At 45.6% G+C, this 21058-nt stretch overlaps 1 protein-coding gene across 3 annotated transcripts in view; it reads right to left on the bottom strand.

Annotated features, from left to right (window-relative positions):
- Rnf150 (ring finger protein 150) overlaps nucleotides 1-21058 on the bottom strand; it is a 237412-nt gene that overhangs the window by 74949 nt on the left and 141405 nt on the right. For all 3 annotated transcript variants that reach the window (XR_005975539.1, XM_041663362.1, XM_041663363.1), the window contains exons 5-6: nucleotides 10435-10531; nucleotides 2455-2665 (exon numbers count right to left, since the gene is read on the bottom strand). Coding sequence is in view for 2 of the 3 variants with exons in the window: in XM_041663362.1 (XP_041519296.1) it covers nucleotides 2455-2665; nucleotides 10435-10531 (308 nt within the window). In the remaining variant the exon portion in view is untranslated. The remainder of the gene's footprint in view (nucleotides 1-2454; nucleotides 2666-10434; nucleotides 10532-21058) is intronic.

Here is a 21058-nt window from a genome sequence, read left to right as displayed (position 1 = left end):
TTCAGTAGATGGTCTAACAATGGCTGCTTTGACCTGCACGCTCCTATTCTACTTTACTCACAGAGCTCGAGGGTTATGGATCACATGGCTGCAGACAGTAATTTTCTATTTTGTTGAGGATGGATTTTAGCTCACAGCGTATACCTATTTTATTTTAGATGCGATTTAATCACATTAAATGAAAACTCTTTTTCATGTGTTACCTGGGCTTAATTAAGGTCAGTGAGAAGCGTGTGACGGAGTCATGCTAAGGAGTGCAGCTGGTCACGCGTTGTCTCTGGTCAACCAACAACTGTCCCGGTGCAAGGAGAATGACCTACTTTTTATTTTTTCTTTTTACATGTGCTTACAAAATGCCCGTGGCATAAATATTTTTGGACTGCTGGCAAGGGTCTCTCCTTTATGCTCCTCACGGAGTTCATCAGTGCCCAGATGTCCAAGGTGACAACCGATGCCAGTAATAGGAAAACTAGGCCCACTTGCTCACTGCAAGAGAACTTACTGCGGGCCTGGTCAGACGTTCGCTCCTCTGGGCTGTAGTTTTCCAATGGCAGAAATTAGAAGCTTATTCTGACTAAATACAAGGACAACACTAGGGGGTGGTGGCACACGCCTTTAATCCCAGCACTTGGGAGGCAGAGGCTGGTGGATCTCTGAGTTTGAGGCCAGCCTGGTCTACAAAATGAGTTCCAGGACAGCCAGGACTACACAGAAAATCCCTGTTCCAAAACAAAATCAAACAAAGAAAACCAGGAACTATCAGTCTTCAAGGTTCTATTGCAGTACCGAGAGTCTCTGTCTCTACGCTGCACGTGACAAGCCACTTGTCACCCACACAGGACTACCAAGCACTCCTGATGTGGCTAGCCAGCTAAATCCGACACACAGAAAGTATGGACCACACCCCACATTCTGAAGCCCAATTACAAGAAAAAAGAATATAAAATACTTTAGATATATTTGGTTAAATAAAGTAGGTTAATCAAGTGGGCGTTCCCCATTTACACTTTTGTACCGTGCCCTGGACAGATCCCGTCACATCCGACGCCTGGCTTCCCGACATCAGCACTGTGCCAGCTATGGGAGCACAGTGATCTTTAAGGAATCTCAGATGTCCCTGTCTCAGGGTTGCACTGTGGGCAGGGGAGACTGCTCAGCTGGCAAAGTGCTGACCACCAAGCCTGAGAACCTGAGGTCGATCCCTACAACCCACATAGTGAAAGGAGAGAACCAACTCTGCCGAGCTCCCCTGTGACCTCCACATGTGCTCTGTGGCACATGAGCCACCCCCCCCCCACACACACACACAACAACACATGCCAAAGAGAAAAAGGAAATAGTTTCTGGATTGTGATACCCCACCTGATGTTTCTTTGAAATTGTTTTATCTTTCAATCTTCCGATAATTAAGATTATAGTTAATCAGAAAAATACCAGTCTTTACATCTTAGCCTATTTTTACAGATCCTATGAAAATCACAAATACATAAAAAAAAAAGAAGTTGGCTTCAATGGAAATAACCTAAGATGATTCAATTTGCCTTTATACTTTTCCATAGCGAATATGTTGCTTCTACACAAGAAAAAATACACTCTATTTAAAACTACATTATCCACCCACTCTTTAGCTTTAAACTTAACTCAGTTAATTTGTATGCTGATTTTCTTAGAGCGCCTAAGGCTTTTATCTCTTACTATATTTGACTAAATAGTAGGTACTTTAGCTTCAGTATCATGCAGATATTTAAATACTTTTAGGACAGTTGCCAGCAAACAGCCCAGGACTTGGTGACATGTGGATAGCCAGGAAACACCTAACAATGCCCATCCAGGGCATGTCATAAACAACAGCCCACACTTGTAGCCCATTGCTCATCTCAGACATTCGAGGTTAGCTCAGACAACATAGTAGGATCTTTTCTTTTAATCAAATCACTCAAAGAAAGATGTGCTATGTACAGCTGAGTGTCCCATCACTGGGAAAGCTGCTACTGCACATAGGTCAGACCAGCTTCTATAGCCACAGGTGCTCTCAAGAGGCTCTGTTCCCATACACAACAGGTTCAATGTCGGTGGAAACTGTGCCCCTGACATTGGTGTCTGACGCCGGCAGCTATCACAGCCGAGATCAGTCAAAGTTATTGTTCAGCTCTCTGCTTCCTTTTTATTTAGCTAAGACCCCAGTCCCTGGTGTGACACCACTCATAGTTAAAGAGGGTCCTCCCAGATCAGTGAGCTTGATCTAGACAGGCTTTCACAGGTGTGCCCAGACACTGACCTAATCTAGATCGTTCTTCACCGGCTTCCACAGGTTTGCCTTCTAGGTGATTCTAAATTCTATCAAGTTGGACCTATCAACCATCACACAACGATAGGCATTATTGTCCCCAATCCCCGTGAGGCAATACCTCTGCTGGTGATGATCCAAGTCACCAAGATCAACACAGTACTTACCGTTTGTTGTAAAGATGGCTTCTCCCTCCTGGGGTGCAGGGTCGGGGTCCTGGACCACCTGCAGGACTCCCACTGTCCTCACTGCAGGATCCAAAGTGACTGAACTCTCGTTCACTGTCGTGTCACTGGCGCCCGTGATCTGATTGGTGGGTGGGCCTCCCAGGGAGCCCTCGAAATCGATCGGCAGGTCGTCCATGCAGTCGGCACTGGGCTGCAGGGAGCAAGAACGACCCGCCTCAGAGCACATCCTTGCTTTAGAGATGCAATGTCGGCAGCCTAAATATTTTGTCAGAATGTAAAATTAAGCTCATTGTTTCACTGTTTAGTTTTTAAGCCACTTTGTTGAAAGACATTTCTATGTGGCTTCATATATATGTAGTTTCGTTGTCATGAACAGATCGTCCCACGTTTCCTTTCTAAAGGTTCCTTTTAGATATAAGTATAAAGATTGAATTTCAGGGGGCTGGAGAGATGGCTCAGAGGTTAAGAACACTGGCTGCTCTTCCAGAGGTTGTGAGTTCAATTCCCAGCAACCACATGGTGGCTCACAGCCATCTGTAATAAGATCTGGTGCCCTCTTCTGGCCAGCGAGCATACAGACAGACAGACCACTGTATACATAATAAATAAATAAATCTTTAAAAAAAGAAAAAAAAAGATTGAATTTCAAGTGCAGCAAACTTTCTATCTATATTTAGATAACTAGTCAGGAGGAATACACGATCTTTCTTTATAATCATAAAAGTGGGACTTCTTTTTATGTAGAGAGTTTATTCCCCCACACAGGATGGAGCCAGCATCCTGCTAATTATCGTCAGTCTTGTGCATTGTTTACAAACATGATAGGGAAGTGAGAAAGGGAACAGAATCTTACTCACTGGGAAAATACAGGGAGGATACATGCACGTGAACACACACACACACATACATGCACGCACACATGCAGGGTGAGGCTACTTTTTAAAAATGTAAGCCAAAAATCAGCTGTAAAACATATCTCTATGTTCTTAACATGGGATTAGACACAAATTATACAAATCCTTTAGTCCCCTTCTCTTCCAGATGGGCCTCTGTCTCTTTTCTTTTGGAGACTCTCATATGTAGCATTGACTGTCTAAACTTGCTATGAAATTTTCTCGGTGTGTTTGTTTGATTTGTATGTTGGCTTCTTTGTCATGCAGGATGATGATCCCATGATTTCCTGCTTCCAGAGTCTGCAAAGCATGACAGCCGAGGCCAAGGAAAGGGAATTCTAGGTTTGCACTGAGTGAGTACCATGCTGATACTCATAGATCATTGAAAGCGGAGTCCTTTAACTCAGGGGCCAGGGGTGAGTAGGAGCACAGAGAGACCTGCAGTGCTGTGTGTGGGCTGTCCCTTGAGATCACAGTTGCACTTGGAACAATCAGGTGGGAGCTGTCCCCATCCTCCAGTTTCTCCAAACAGCTCATATCTTTTCTCTGTTCTCTCACCCTTCACTTCTGCCATCTCTGCCAGAAGCGAGCCAATTCACCAACACTCAGCTTGCCAGAAGGCAGTTTATACAATGACCAATTCACTGTTGACTAAATCTGTTGATTTTGGATGGGAACAATCATTTCCAACATTTTCTCCCCACTACCAGTCTCTCTAGCTCCATCTGGTTTTTTCTCTACTTTCTGCCCTCTCACCAGAGGCTCCAATGTAACAACACCAACAACCACAGCATCTACAATAACAACACCAGCAGCCACAGCATCTACAATAAAACACCAAGAACCACAGCATCTACAATACCAATATTAACAACCACAGCATCTACAATAACAACACCAACAACCACAGCATCTACAATAACAGCACCAACCACCACAGCATCTACAATAACACCAACAACCCCACAGAATCTACAATAACAACACCAACAACCACAGCATCTACAATAACAGCACCAACAACCACAGCATCTCCAATAACAACATCAACAACCACAGCATCTACAATACCAGCACCAACAACCACAGCATCTCTAATAACAACATCAACAACCACAGCATCTACAATACCAGCACCAACAACCACAGCATCTCCAATAACAACATCAACAACCACAGCATCTATAACTACATCCACAACAGTATCAATAACCACAACACGAACCACAACATCAGCAACCATAGTAAGACTAACAACAACAACATCTCCAGCAACAGCTGCAGCAACAACCACATCTATCATTACCACCCCACAGCAAAACAACTGCAGCAGAGGTCTGAGTGTTCTCTGTGTGTAAAGAACGGGGTGTAAGAGTCGCCACGACCAAACACACTGCACAGTCTAACTCAGCTTGTCCTCACCATCCATCAGCCTTTGGAGACAGAGAACGCACGTGTGCCCTTAGCTCGGTGTTTCATCTTATACTAGCCCTCTGCTTAGGATGACATATACCTACTGCCCTCCTGTTTCCTTCTTATGGTTTCAAACTGACCCGTGGTGATTGCTAATGTCTCTTTAATTCCCAACAATGTCACCATTTCTAAGGAGGGCTCCCTCCCAAGCAGGGGTCTTTGATCCTGTCGGGCCTCATGTGGCACTTGGGTCTGCGGTTATTTGTCAGTGCCCTGTTTTCTCACCACCGTTCACAAGAATTACAATGAGAAGCATCCACAGCATCTTGGTTTTGGTTCCCAGGCTTTCACATCATGCCACAATGATTAGATGCTCAGCAAATATTGATTGGATTATTTTATCTGAGTCTCAGATTTCTGCTCTCAAAAGCGGGAGCATATTAGAATCTCGCCAAGATCAATGACAGGGGGATTTTAGAAAATACCTTAAGGACTATAAAGTTCTGTGAAAAACTGAGATATGCTCTGCAAAGGTATTTATTAAACAAAATACCTAAACTGGTGTGAAAGAGACTGCAGAGACAGATATATCCGTGCTAGAGACATCATTCTGCCACACAGTAACGTAAAGTGGATTTCTTGGATGATAGCCTGTTATAAGGAATATTTACAGTTTAATACCCTTACCTGATGGGAATGAAAACTGCTGTTTTAGAGTGGTTTCTTATACTCCATGGGTGTAACTGGGCTGGAATGCATTGGTGAACGCTACGTGGTTTTATTACAGACTTAATTGTAAAACTTTTTTAATGAATGAGTGAGTGAAATAGTGTTTGTAAAGTTAATAAATTTCTTGACAAAACGTAAAAAACAAAACACCTAAGGGCAGGGTGTTGGGTGGAAGGGGTGTCACCAAGGGCAGACAGTGAGTCACTGTCACAAGCACAAACAGCCCAATGCAGGCATATGCAACAAGGACTTGTTCAGTCTTTGAAACTGTGACTCCTTGTTGACATTGGTGGCTCTCTTTTCCACACTCCAGCTTCAGCATAGTGCACTTTAACGAAGTTCTTATTTTGTGGGACAGGGGAAAATTTCCTCCATTCTTCATGGAGAAGAGGAAGCAGAGATAGTTAGTGAGATCTCCATGACAACAAGGGCAACAACTTTGGCTTGGATGTAACAGGTCAATCTTGTAACAGATCAATCTTGCAGGACCTCCCAATTTATAGTCAATCTACGTGGATAGTCAGAAACTTTTCTACTTCTTGAAAAACCCCCAAATCTTAGTGTTTAAAGGACTGTATCCAAGGCTATGTGCTGGGTCCTGAAAGTCAGGCAGCATGAGGAAAATCCCCAGATAAATCAATGGCCAATAATTAGAAGCCTATGACTGCACTAGCTACGCCAGATTTTCTTTCCAACGGTGGTTTGTGTCCTGTTCACATCTGGAAAACAATGATGGTGGGAGGTGCTTCCTGGCCTCGATGCCTGTGTCCTGAGAATTTGGAGGACTCACAAAAACTACTCTTCTGTAAGAGAGCCCTGCACCAGATGGGTAGGTGGGGGGTGAGGCATGGCAATGTCGGCCAAGGAGAGACATCTGGAAATAACGAACCCTTCCACTGGAGCTCACTTTACAGGCACATGGAGTTATCCGGAATAAAGAAATTAAAAAGACCCCTTCCTTCTCCCTTTAAGATTTCTTTTGACAAAATCTTATGGGAAAATATGCATTGCTATGAGGATTTCCTCAATCAGGAGATGTACTCTCATTTTGCTATTGTGGGAAAGTACAAAATATAAAATGTCCCCAGCTCTTGGATTGTGACTCATGTTTACTTGTTGATTACCACAGGTGGTCCATATGCGCTGAGCCAAAAATAACAAAAATACAAACAGATGCAGTACACCTAACTGTCTGTACTCTACTACTCGGATGGGTCGAATTCATGATGAAGTCATTCCTGAGCTGACACTCTTGCAAGGAGACGTGGCGTGTAGTTTGTCTGTGTAATTGTGAGACCAAAGGCATTCAAGGCTCTGAAGGGCTCCAGTTCTACAAGAGCCCCCAGCATCGTCAGAGATCCAGAGACAAAGGACCAGCAGATGTCAGTGTGCGCGGACGGGCTCCTCCCAATGGTTCTTAAAATAACCGGTGTTATTTTAAGGTGTTATTAAAATTCCACAGTGGGAGTGTACACCTGGAATACCAGAAATTCCTGGGAGCCTGAGGCAGGAGGATCACAAGTTTGAGACTAGCCTGGGTTGCCTGCCTAGGGAGATTCTGTAGAAAAGTAAACTAAATTAAACTAAACTTGAGCTTAGAGTATAGGGAAAAATTAAGACCATTTCTTTAAACTGCCTTAAAAAAATGTTGGTTTAAGATAGATTTCCTAATGAACACAGCTGTATGCTGAACCAATCATACGCAAAGTTTAAGAATGAAATAAATGCTTGTATTGAAGCATTTTAGGCATAGTGCTACCTGATAACAGCATGATGGGATGGAACCAAACCCCAAGATCCTCCCAGATCCTGAATCTGTCTTCAGCAAGACAAGAGAGAGCCCTGGGAGGCAGAAGGGAGGCCATATGGCTTGATGCTTCAAGGCAGCCACACAGTGCGCATGCTCATCTTTCATGGGGACGTTCTGTTCTGTGGGGTGTGTGTGTGGATGTACCATGTTCTTCATGGCTCTTCAAAATCCTTGGCAAAGCCCAAAGATGCTACCGATGTTTATTTTTCTGTGAGCTGAGTGTGCTAAGTCACATAGCCTTGTCAGGCATCAGAGTTTCAGCCAGAGTGGCCAACTGCTAAAAGTTAAAACGCTATTTAGTTTGGAAGTAAGCCAAAAGGCCACTCAGTATTTCTATTTTAGAAAAATTAACATCAATATTTGGAATTCAGTTAGAAGTAGCTTCTGGAGAAATTATACTTCCATGGGGAAAAAAAATCTGGAATCAAATATTCAGCACAAAGTTTAAGCACAGAGCAAGGGTTTCTTTGTTTTCTTGCCCTGACCAAAGGGAGAAGTTCTGGCTGTGAGGAAGGCTGTGAGACCATCCTGAGTCACAGGGGTATGTGAAATGGTGCACATGCCTACATGCATGCATGCAAGTGTACAACACACCTATGTAAGTGCATACATGCATGCATGTAAGTGCACAACACACCTATGTAAGCGCATACATGCATGCATGCAAGTGTACAACACACCTATGTAAGCGCATACATGCAAGCTCAAAATGTACACATAAAAGAAAATACGTTCACACACGTCAACACACACTCCTACACATCCAAGCCCATTCTTGCAGGGACGTGAGGACTCACATACACACATTGCTGCAATCACATGCAAGCATGCAAGTGAGAGACTAGGAGTTAGATAGATGTCCTTGTAGGCAGACAGAGAGTGAGAGGGGCCATGGCTTGGTAATAAACTGTGAATTTCCAAGATGGTCAGCTTTATCTTCCTATGTCCTTCATGTTTCCTTGTGTACTTCTTGGTGGCCTGGCTTATTTCCTATCCTCCTCAGACCAGAAAGGAAGACACCCAGCAGCTGGTGTCTCACCAGCTCCCCTCTGAAGCATCTGCCTGATGGTGTTTGTCTCCTATTAGCAGGTCCCCTGCTGATGGACAGATGACCAGGTTAGACACTATCACACAGCAGCTGTGGGCCAATCAGTCATCCTGTCTGTCTTTAAACTGACCGACCCTAAAGTCGGGGAGGAAACTCTTCAGAGGCTTCAAAAGCCCCCAGCCTGGAGAAGCGACTGGATTTTTGATTTTTTTTCAGGTCCCCACTCTGTTGTGAGTCTGGTTTTTTTTGGTGTGTGTGTGTCTGCTGTGTGCATGCATTTCTTCAACCCCCCTCATTGCCTTCCTTCCCCAGCTGATTCTGTCTTTGTGCCTTGAGATTTCTCTCTGCCACCTGTTTTGCTTCAGATAGTTCCTACTTTTTGGGTTCTTTAACGGGCAGCGAAGACAAACTCTATCAAGACCCCCCCCCCCCCGTGCACACAATGCACATAATATGCAATGATAGACATGTACACATCCAGTTGCACACATATATCCATGCAAATGCATCCGGGCATCTATGCAAGCGCACACACTTGCAAGCAAACGTGCACATTCTCCTTCTCCCTTAAAATAATCCGTTACAGCCAGAGCCGTGAAAGGCAGCCACCAGCCTCTGGTAGGTATGTCCTCTCGTGTTCCACACTCACTGTGGCTGGCTTAGCCTTGAAAGCACTGCGCACACACAACTCTGGTCTGAAAATTTAGTGCATAGTGTCTGTAATCTGGCTCAAAGTCCCAGCCTCTCGAGTGGACTTGTGTTTCGTGGATCCACTGCCATTGAGACCGCTGGCACAGGGCAGTCAAGCCAGCCAAAGCAGATTCTTACAACACTCCCAGGACACATTGTCCAATAGAGCCCCCTGATAATGTCTCATTAGCCCTTCGGCATGCAAGAGCACTCTGATACGTGATCTGGCTCTCATTCTTCAGTGACATCCTGGGGCCGTTAGCATTCTCTTTACTCTTTGTCATAACGGCAAGGAGTGGCGGTAGACAGGTGGCAGCAAGGAGGGGCTGCATGGGCAGGGCTGAGCTGCATGGGCAGGGCTGAGCTGGTTTCTATGCTTGGGTTGGAGGCTCCTTTGAGACAGTGCCTATGGTTTCCTCGCATCTCCCCATGATTTTGGATTTGTTGGTCTGGCTTGTTTCCTGTGCTCATAGGCCCAGAGAGGACGACACCCAGCAGCTGGTGTCTCATTGACTACTACTCGTGGTATTCACTTGATATAATCCTGGGAAAGGCTTTCCCTGGATCGGCAAGCCAGCTGGCAGGCTTCTGACCTCAGGGAGAGTCACTAGACATCAGAAAACACATGACTGGGCTGGAGAGATGGCTCAGTGGTTAAGAGCATTGCCTGCTCTTCCAAAGGTCCTGATTTCAATTCCCAGCAACCACATGGTGGCTCACAACCATCTGTAATGAGGTCTGGTGCCCTCTTCTGGCTTGCAGGGATACAGACAGAATATTGTATACATAATAAATAAATAAATAAATAAATATTTTTAAAAAAAGAAAACACATGACTTTGAGAAGCATCTGACGGCAGAGTTGGATTTACGTGGCTCTGACTCGGCTTCTTCTTTGCTTAAACTCTCCAGAGATGTGAATCTAGTAGATGCTTTGAGTTGCATCCTTGGTCTTGGTCCTCACCTCCAATGGGTGGGAGGGAATAATCCCCCTGCCCTCCCCCCACCCCCGAAAGCTTGGTGATCAGGAGGCAGCAAGTGCCCAAACCCTGGCGTGTAGCTCTCCTTGAGCACAAAGCAGGTAGGGTAACCGAAGAGGTCATTGGTGTTCAGCTGACCCATTGTGTCTCTTCTGTGTGCCACCTGCCCTTGAAGACACCTATGAGCTATGCAAGCAGCACCTCCCTTGGCTCACAGGCAAAGGTGGACATGGTGTGATCAGAGGGAGCAAAGGTGCCAAGAGGAATGCCCGAACACAGAGTTCATCGGGTGATGTCAACAGGGGACACAGACAACCCAGAGAAGATGTTTTCTTCCTGCTTTGGGGACAACGTGAGAAGACAGACATGACGAGGCTACAGGCTGTGCTGTGCTTACCGGGATCCCTAGGGCTTTAAGAATGTTCATCTTGCACATGGGGCAGGTGCGATGGTCTAGAAGCCAGGGGTCAACACAGGACTTGTGGAAAAGATGCCTGGAATGAGAATCATATGTCTTAGAGCAGTGGTAACCAAGGCACTCCCTGGACCGCTACAGCCCACGGACCGGTCCAGGGTCCCTCTCCTGACAAGTGAAGACTCCGGGACCAAAGCCTTTCTTTGTGCTAATTGACCTCAGATCTGTCCGGAACACCAGAGTGCCCCATAAGGTTTGCAACTGGCTCTTCCAAGATGTTTTTTAAAAGGCAGAGACTCTGGAAACAGGGATCTCCCCTCCCTTGGTGGCAGGAATACAAGCGGGGGAAACTCTCCTGCAGGATGACTTGAGAAAGGCATGTGTCCCCTTCTCTCCCACCCCAAGTTTATTTTGTGACCACCAGAAGACGACTGTAAAGTAAAGGGTGATTTCTATTCATATCTGGGCATCTAACACAGAAGGGGATAGCGGCCCCCAGAAACAGTAGCACAAAGGACATGCTGTGCTGGCCTGGTAGCCTGGTGGTTGTCAAGTCAGAAGATGCAGTGAAGGGGCCTATGGTTTCACAGTGGGTGACATAATCATCTGCACAGCGTTATATTCAACTCCACTGTCACTCTCAAATGGCAGTGGCTATAAGGCCTGGTCAGCCTGGTGCGTGAAGGGCATATGAAGACAGCCTCCTGTCTGAATTTCCAACGTGTCTCAGGAACTGGCTTGGAGACTCCGTGGGTTATGTGCATCAGAAGATTTCCCACTCCAAAGACTCCCCATGGGCAGAAAGTGGCAGGATTTCCCACCTGGGTCAAGAAGAACCAGAACTTTGTGTTTTCAGTGGGAAGGCTCACTTAGAACATTCCATCCCCGTCTGAATCTTTTCAGTTCTATAAAAAATTACTCTAAGCTAACTAGGGAGGTTCAGGAAGCAGCCGGCCTGTGGAGTGACCTGCAGACGAACTCAGATTCTGAGGGTGATGAAGTGATCTGTGGACTAAGACCAGGCCTGAGAGAGTTCAGCTGGTGATGTCTCTGCTGTGTAAGTTTGAGGAGCCCAGGCTGATTCCCCCTCCTGCCGTGTGTGCGTGTGTGTAAAGGGCCAGGTGTGGCAGCTGTGCTTGTTGTCTTTGCACACACTGGTGAGGCAGAGGCAACTGGAGCCCTAGGCCCCCCTGGCCAGCCAGCCCAGACTGAAGAATAGCAAGCTCCAGGTCTCAGAGGGAAATCTTGTCTCCTGAGACACAGCACTGGTGGTTGAGCCTAGGCCTCCAGAAGCACTCACACACACACACGTGAACATGCACACAGAACATGCACGCCCCCAGAACTGAAGCCCCGGGAGGAGCACGTCAGAAAGGGAAGAATAGTGGGCTGCACGGTTCTATTTCCAGCCTGCTGTTCTGGACGCCCTGCAGACGCATTGCTTGGACACTTGATTTCAGGTGCTCCTCCATTAATCAGGATATAAGCCAACAATCCAGGTCAACACTGAGACTGTTGGTGACCTGGCTCCTTTCCTAAGGCAAAGGCTGATAAAATAAATACCTGAAATGAAGCCAAACGTCAGGAGATTGCTGGCTGACAATTACCTGACGACTACACAGAGTTTGGGGTGGGGTCCCCAAGAGAAGACTGACCAGAGTTTAGGTACGTGGAAAGCTGAGGGGCAGTCACCCCACATTTGAAGGGGAGAGAAGAAGAAAGTTCTTGGAGAATGAGGGGTCCAGTCAAAATGGCTCCTGGACCACCCTGTGCTGGAAGCTGGCCAGACTTGCTGAAGCACTGTAAAGAAGGAGGATCTCACTGATAGGAGAGGCCATCTGACACCCACGCTGTATGAAGCTGCTCCTTGTCCTCCCAAGGAAATGCTGATCCCCTCAGGTTCAGGATCCATACTGAGGGTGCAAGGTTCTTGTCTAAACCTGTTAACCCATCGTGTGTCACTGCTGGAAGAAGCCAGCCATTTTGGTCCCATTGACTACTCCTGGGTAGCGGATCTGTCACCATTTTTTTTTTTCTATCACATGTGTGGAAGACCTGACAGCAATAGGACCAACTGTTAGCACTTCTTTTCTTTTCCTCTTTTTTTTTTTTTTTTTTTTTTTTTTGATTTTCGAGACAGGGTTTCTCCATAGCTTTTGGTTCCTGTCCTGGAACTAGCTCTTGTAGACCAGGCTGGCCTCGAGCTCACAGAGATCCACCTGCCTCTGCCTCCTGTGTGCTGGGATTAAAGGTGTGCGTCACCACCGCCCAGTCTGTTAGCACTTCTTAACACTTACACAGGTTTCTTAATGTCCTCAACCACCTGTGAAATGGGAATCTGTCTGTTCAAGCATGGCGGACTGGAGCCAAGTGCCCACAGGAGCCAGAGGTGCTCACACTGCTCTTAAATCAGTGTCTCCTCAGCAAGGCTAAGTTGCCTGGCTGTCAATCAGCACTGCTCAGGAATTGCTGTGAAGACATGAGTAAATATTCTTCTGGTCTAGGTGAGCCTTGTCCAAGCATTTTAAGGGTCTCGGTAAAACCATTTTCCTGGAGAAGTTATTCTGCCTTGGAACCTGAAACATCAACTCCTGCCCAAAAGTGTGCAGCCCAAGGCCCACCCTGCAGACCAACCTCAGACCCAACAGCTCTACACCCAAGCAATTCAAATCCTCGAAACCTCCCCATCTCTTTGTATGAACCCCCCATCTTTCTTCCTGACATCCGTCTCTGTGGTTCCCACTGGTTCCGTTTCTCTGCAGACCCCTCCCTCCCTCCCTCCCTCCCTCCGTCCCTCTCTCCCTTTCTTTTTCAAATGTGGCCCCCCATCGATGATCTTGTGATTTTTCTTCATTACTGCAGCAGCATCTACAACGCTCCCCAGGCTGCCAGGCCTTCTCTGTTCTCTCCATCCTACTCACGGATGCCAGATTTATTTTCTGAAAATAGAGCGCTCATTACGTCACTCCCCCCTTTCATTCTGTTCTGTGCTGGAGCTGAATACACAGATGACTAAGACAAGGTCTCCCCCTTCACGGAAGTACCACAGTTCCCTTGCAGTTCCATCTTAGACACGGAGGGAAACTGTCGAGAGGCCACGCTCCTAGACTGGAGGTTTCCTCTCTTTTCACTCGTAGGCAAGTTGTCTTAGCTCTCCAAGGCTCAGTTAGAACTGGTCATCTTATGGGAATGGGGTTTGTAAGTGAATCAATCCCTCTCTCTCTCTCTCTCTCCCCCTGCCCTCCCCATGGGGTTTAAATAGCGCTGGAGAAAAACCAACAAAACTAAAAGCAAAACAAAGCCAGAGCAGATTTTCTCAAGGCTAACCTTTTTAAATCGCAGTGGAAGACACCGATAACTTTGCGAATGCAAGCTACGAGGGAAATGCACGGCCCTCACTTTAAATTAGAGAAAGGCTCTGTCCTTAGAACTTGACCCTGGTCTAATTATATTATTTGGCTGGAGCAGCCCAGCCAGTTGGCAGCCGTTCTTTGTGTCTAGCTGATTAATGTGACCAGGGACCAGGACACTCGAATGCCATACGTGATAGGGTTACTACAGGGCAGGATCTCTGCCCTGAGTCAGCTCTGTTCTAGGTGACACAAATGAGCACACCGAGGTCTCCCAGCCTGGCTACCTTTTTCTGTGTTTCTTTTCTTTAATCCCCTCATTAAGTGATACGTATCATTGGCTCTTACTGAGGGTAGTCAGAGAAAAATGGTTCAAAAACACCACCAGTCAGGTTTCTACCTGAAGTAATGCGATTTTGACCAATGTGGAAAGTCCCTGTGATATCCATGGATTCGGTTCCACTAATTTAAATGAAGTTGTAATGCAGAAGTCATGGCTTTGACACACACACCGGCCTTCGGGTGTGAGCGTGTTATGTACGCAACGCCTGGATAAAGAGGCACATTGCTCTGTCACTCCAGAAAGTTCTTTCCTGTTCACAGTCAGCACACACCTCCATTCTGACCTCTGTCCCCAGAGGCCAGCTTTCCTTCTTATTAACTCCATGCATAAAGTAGGTATTTTTCCTGGGATATCTTGTGCTCAGAATGATGTTTCTCCAGTTTCTCTGTGCCTCGCTGAACACCAGCAACTTCTTCTGATGCTAAGTAGTCTCCCAGTGAGTGGATGCCCCCTAATTTGTTCGATGGTTTTCCTGAAGCTAGAGGTATGATTGTTTTCATATTCTGACATTATGAGCAACCACGGTCCAGTCATTTGTGTGAAAGTCTGTTTATAGACACACGCAGGCTTTCTCCTTGGGTACACATTTAAATATTGCTATCTGAGACATGGTTTCCCGCTGAAGCTGGCTAGACTTGCTGAGCTCCTGGGGTTTACTCCTGCCTCTGTCCTTCCCAGTGCTGGGGCTGCACTACTGTGTCTTAGCTTTTTACTTATTTTAATGTGGTGCTGGGGATTCGAACTTAGGTTTTCATGAGACAGTTTTACCTACTGAGCCATCTCTAATCATTAAAACACACAGACTTTGTAACACAACCTTTAAAACCCCACTGATCAAAGGCACAGTAAAAATAAAATGTATTCAGGTGAGAAAAAGCATGATTTATCCTCCCCCCCCCCCAAATGTTAGAACTAGTTAACACGCTTATCAATTTTAGACCACAGGACCCTTTCTAGTCTAACATTTCCAGCTAGGAACCATGGTCCAATTGATATCAACTTATATAAGTTACAAAACTGTGTTAGTGAAGAGTAATACCGCAGAGAAATAAAGCAAAACAAGGACTAAAATTATCTTAGTATTTGACTGTCAGAGGAGAGAGAGGCTTTATGAAGTAGGACTTCCTGGTTCCAGCTGGCACTAGTGGAAACACCCCTCCCCCAGGCTGCGAGGCAGCTGTCAATCATTACTATCTTCCAAGAAAGCAATCTGAGAAAACTCAAGATACTTCAGCATCACACTGGACCCAGTCAGTCGACTTTGAAGAGTACAGCCTTTGACAAAATTGAGAACTTCAAATTCCATGATTCCAGAACGATGAAGTAGTAAATTAAGTACTGAGTGATGGGACTTAAATTAATCCGAAGAGTGGACTCTTATGCTACCACCTAATTAATTTTAAGTAATTTCTAAAGTTACAAGGAAAGGCTTACTTTTTAATGGCAACTGAGAAACTGAATTGCAACTATAGCAATTGCTGACTCTCCAGTGTTTAAAATACGCACGCAAGGTGCAGCGAGTGTGTTATAGACTCGATTACACCCAGCACTGTTAGTGCCCAGAGTGAGGGTACTGTCTTTGTTAGTTTTTAAATATTTTTCTTGGTTTTCAAGAATTTTCCAAGCGAGCCATGGAACTCTTGAAAGTTACTTTTTTTTTTTAAAAAAACAAAACAAAACAAAACAAAGTAAAGCAAAGCAAAACAAAACAAAACAAACCACATCTGGGCTGGTCAGATGGCAGAAAGAGAGGATGGGCCATGACAAGTTGTGTCCTCTGACCTCACCCAAGGGCCAATGCTGCATATGCACATGGTTCCTGCCCTAACCACAAATGATAAATGAAAATGTAAGCAATGTGATATCTATAAATAAATGACCATAAACAGAATGTGTTATAATCTAACTTGTAATAAGGGCATGATAGAATAAGTCAAGTCTGATGGATATAGTTAATGACCATCAGTCTTTTAAAGATTTAATTTTAATTACATGTATGTGTATAGGGGGGTACGTTCATATGATGTAGGTATCCTTGGAAGCCAGGGGCTTTGGATACTCCCAGAGCTGGTTTCGGAGAAGGTTGTGAGCTGCCAGACACGGGTGTCAGGAACTGAACTTGCACCCTCTGCAAGACAGTATGCACTCTCGGCCGCTGAGTCATTTCTACAGTCCTAGCCATGATATTTTCCTAAACCAAGCAGCATAGAAAATATTTGTTCTGACCAGGAATATGCACGAGGGAGGGCGGGGTAAACTCAGCTCAGGCTGTCCCTGCCCCACTGGAAAATGCTCTCTTGTTTCCTGCTTTCTGAGAGACAGGCTCTTAACCAGAACCCCAGCATCGCAGCCTTTCGTAACATTCCTTTGCTCCCAAAGGACCGGCCTTCCTGGCCTTGTGGACTCTCAAGACTTGGGCTCATCTTATAGGAGGTCTGGCCCCTGGGTTTAAAATGTTAAGGGCAGGTCTCTTTTGAATGCTTCAATCATTCGACTGTGATTCTTTCAAATTTCAAATATTAAAAGGATATTCTTTCTTTTACATCAGGTTAGACATTTTCATGATGGAGTAGTTATTATACACACGTTGTGCCTGCTCGTAGCACAAACGAGAGTCCCCTCCTGCCCTAGAAGGGGAGCCTGAATGTCAGAGTCTAACTTAATGTTACCTTTTACAGTCATTTGGGATCCGAGGTATGAACAACAACCTAAGTGTTTGGGGAGGGGACAGTGGGTGGGCTCTGCTATGTATTTATTTATTTATTTATTTCTATGTAATGTGTGCATACATGTAGACGTCTTCATGTGTGGGCACATGTGTGGGTGTGTGTTTCTGGAGGCTTGAGTCTGACCCTGGATGTCTTTCTCAACTGCTCTTCACTTCATCATTGAGGCAGGGTCTCTCAGTCGAACCCAGAGCTCGCAGATCCTGGTGCAGTAGCCGGCTTACTCTAGAGATCTGGTCTCTGCCTTCTGAAGGCTGGAATTACGGTATGTCAACTTTGGATCTGACCTCCATTTTCCTGCTTGTGCGGTACTTGCTTTACAAGCTAAACTTCATCTCCACCTTGAATGGTTAGGTTATAAAGCCCAGGAAAGCTTGGAGAAAGCAACCACGGAAACCACGGAAATGTTTGAGATCTGCTGAACAACCATATGGTATGTGTGTTTGCCCTTATTCAGGAGGAGGTTTTGGTGTAGGTACTATATTTTCTCCCATAGGCGCTCAGTAAGTCTTATTAATTCAATATTAAAATGTTGAAGCTCTAGGCAGGAAGGTCACTCTTTGGTTCATAGGATACCTGCTCGTCAGGAAGTTTTGCAGATGGACTTGTCTCCTCTTTCTCTCATACTTTGTGCTCAGGGTGTGCCCTGGAGCCCTTGTTCTGGGTGGAGAAAACTGCTGCCTCTCCTTGGGGACAGGAGTTGTTGGAATACTGACGTGAGAGGTGAGGGGGCCAGCAGATCTGTGTTCCAAACCTGCAACAGTGGCCCCAGCTGAGAAAGAAAGGCTGATGGTTATCAACCGGCTCATGGACAGGGCACATCTTGTCCATTGCAGACCTGTGGTATGTGAGCAATAGTCTACCGAAGATTCTGCTGAGACTGGAACATCAAATTTAGGTATGAACTTTTCATGAGCCCTCAAAAAAAAAAAAAAAAAAGGCTCCCATTTCATGTCTCCTGGCCTATCCCCTTCAGATCTTATCAGGCTTAGCATTATTATTTTTTTTTGTAAGTTAGGACATCCATCACCCTACTTATACATATGAACTTCCTTTGTTTCTTAACTTCTATGCACTTCCTGAACCACGTATTGTGGTTTTGATCTTGAAACATATTTGAGATAGTGTCTTGGGTACACCAGGCCACGGTCCAAACTCACACTGTGGTCTGATAGCCTGGATCCTCCTACATCTACATGTGGGATGCTGGGATTGTGCATTTTAATTTTGCATATGGAATATCACTGTAATTAAATCTCCATGTCATTTCATTGAACACCAATACTGTTGGTCACATTCTTGTGTTTGTAAAAGCGCTAACTTACACATCAACTTTTAAATCACAAACAAGGAAAAGGTGTGATCAGCGTATGACCTAAACACCGAAAGACTCCTGTACTGATGAGCCACGCCGAAGTCCAGTCCTCCTAGAAAGAAGAGAAATATGCAGAACCCAGCCGTTAACCACTGAAAAAGGATCTTTGGCCACATCATCGGGTTGGGTGGATATTTTAGAACAGGAAGAATGGATGAAAGATTAAAATGATGAACCGTTCTGGTCAAGGTCTCCTTCTCCCCAGAAAGATAAATTCCACCCTTGAGAGCCAGTCCTTGTGGGACAATGATTGAGGGACAGCGTAGAGGTGCTGCAATTTTTATTCAGATTTGAGTGAAGAGACGCGGCATATTTTAAATGCAAACAAGGACAGACATGGCGGTCATTCAACACACTGAAAAGCAGGCCCCTGTGCTTTGCTGGTTTAGCTCCTAGTTTTTCTGGAATAGCCCACCCCCACCATCGACTCCTCCTGCCCCACGCCAACACCCTGCTTCAGACCTCTGAGGTATTCCATCTCTCTACAGTCACATCCTATAACTAGTCCCTGAGTCCAGCCACATCCTATAACTAGTCCCTGAGTCCAGCCACATCCTATAACTAGTCCCTGAGTCCAGCCACATCCTATAACTAGTCCCTGAGTCCAGCCACATCCTATAACTAGTCCCTGAGTCCAGCCACATCCTATAACTAGTCCCTGAGTCCAGCCACATCCTATAACTAGTCCCTGAGTCCAGCCACAGCCTATAACTAGTCCCTGAGTCCAGTCACATCCTATAACTAGTCCCTGAGTCCAGTCACATCCTATAACTAGTCCCTGAGTCCAGTCACATCCTATAATTAGTCCCTGAGTCCAGTCACATCCTATAACTAGTCCCTGAATCCAGTCACATCCTATAATTAGTCCCTGAGTCCAGCCACATCCTATAACTAGTCCCTGAGTCTAGCCACCTGCCTTTGTCACACCCAAGGCCTGGGCCGGTGGTCTGTGTGTGAACTGCACCTCCTGACCCACCAGGTTCCAGCACACAGGGACAAACGAATTCAGGTCTTGAATGACCCAGGAACCTCCTTCCCCACCCAATCCCTGACATGGGAATTGCACGCTAATAGATCCAGGTAATTAGTTGTCCTCTCTTGGAATGCTCTTAGCTCTGACTGGTCAGGAAACTCTTTCAGTCCAATGTTAGGAGTGTAACTAATCAATTTGAATCATGACTTTAACAAAGTAGAAAATACCATCAAATATTAATAAAGTGCTATTTATCACAGCCTTTTGAAAGCAGCAGATGAAGACCTACGTGGGAAAAGCTTAACTGTGCCAAATAAGCAAATAGATTATGGTGTATGGCTGCACGATTTGGATTTTAAATGTCGTCAAAAGGTTTTATGTGGCAAAAGCTAAAAATGTCAAATCAAATATTTAAAACACACAAAAGCTTCTGGACTGGTGGGATTGTCCTCTTATGAGTGACAGCTGCCCCTCTGGGGCCCAGGGTTTCAGGGCAGTGGAAGACATGATTCCGCCAGGGGGCGGTGGCGATGGCTGTGCGGTTGTGTGAGTGAATTTAACACCACTCGACCATACACCAGGAGATGACCCAAAGGTAGGAGCCGTGGTACAAAGGCTTTCCAAACAAGCCCAGAAATGTATCCCAGGATTATTGCACCTTAGATGACCTTGTCTGGGGGAAACTGATATCTATCTGAACAAGAAGCTTCAGAAGCCCCAAAGCTGGGGTCCTGCAGGCACATGCAGCCCCCACAGTGCAGGAGCAGGGCTCTCTGCACACGCAGCCCCCACTCTCTCACCTCTGGCAATTAGCCGCAGCACTGGGACATCTCTGCAGAAGCACACTTTCTGCCTGCAGTGGTTTCTGATTTTCTCCATCTTCCTTCCCCTGCTCAGTAGAAAGACCTCTTTACCAACCAGGGGCTGCTGCCTAGGGTCCTCCAGGGGACACTGTTTACAAACTATAGTGCAGAAAATTATTTGGAGAAAAGGTGAATGTCAGAGAATGCTCCCTGCAAAGATAACTTGAGTTTGAGTGGGTTTATTTAGCAATCAAGCTCTGATGATAATAAGTCAGTGGATGACACCGTCTCTTTCGACAAGAGCATCCGTGGATGAGAAACTGCCTTTTGACGTCTTCTGTGAGGGTGGAGTATGAATGAGAGCATCTCCTCCAGTGGATTACCCAGAATTAAACTTAAGGAAAGTGGGGTGCCTACATGGTTTACCTCAGTGGAAAATTTTGGCTGGGCTATGACAGACTTTGGAAGTGAAGTTTCTTTCTATGGAAACCTTGGCACCCCAAGGTTTTTTGGGTGATTTATGCAAGCAAGAGCTTGATAACATCTGGCTATTGCTTCAGAGTCCAAAGGAAGGTCAAAACAAGCCACAAATAACAATGTTCTTTCTGGAAAGTTCTTACAATGGTAAGGAAGAAGAATAGGATATCAAATATCGACAACAGTATTTCAAACTTGCAAAAATGAAGCTGAGAAAGCAAAGGGAAGAAACATGAAGATGACAGTGGTGGTTACCTGCATGAGGGAGACAAGTAGATATTTAAATATTTTATGTTGTAAAACATTTCTATAATAAGGTATGCGGGATAAACCAAACCTGACTTAGAAGTATGAAGAGTTGTCTGGAACCCATTCCCTGTGATGGTTTGCCTTGCTCAGTCTTGAAGCGATGGGAGAGGAGCTTGCTCCTGCCTCCATGTGCCAGGCTTTGTTGACTCTCTATGGGAGGCTTTGCCCTTTCTGGGGAGTGGATGGGGAGGTAGAAAGGAGGTGAGGGGCAGGAACTGGAGGAAAGGAGGGGAAACTATAGTTGGTATGT

This window comes from Microtus oregoni, unplaced genomic scaffold (assembly GCF_018167655.1).
Source record: "Microtus oregoni isolate MIOR12 unplaced genomic scaffold, Mior012 000014F_ref0000157, whole genome shotgun sequence".
Lineage (NCBI taxonomy): Eukaryota > Metazoa > Chordata > Mammalia > Rodentia > Cricetidae > Microtus > Microtus oregoni.
The sequence above is the reverse complement of the archived record's forward strand: the minus strand, read 5'-3'. Positions and strand labels throughout refer to the sequence as shown.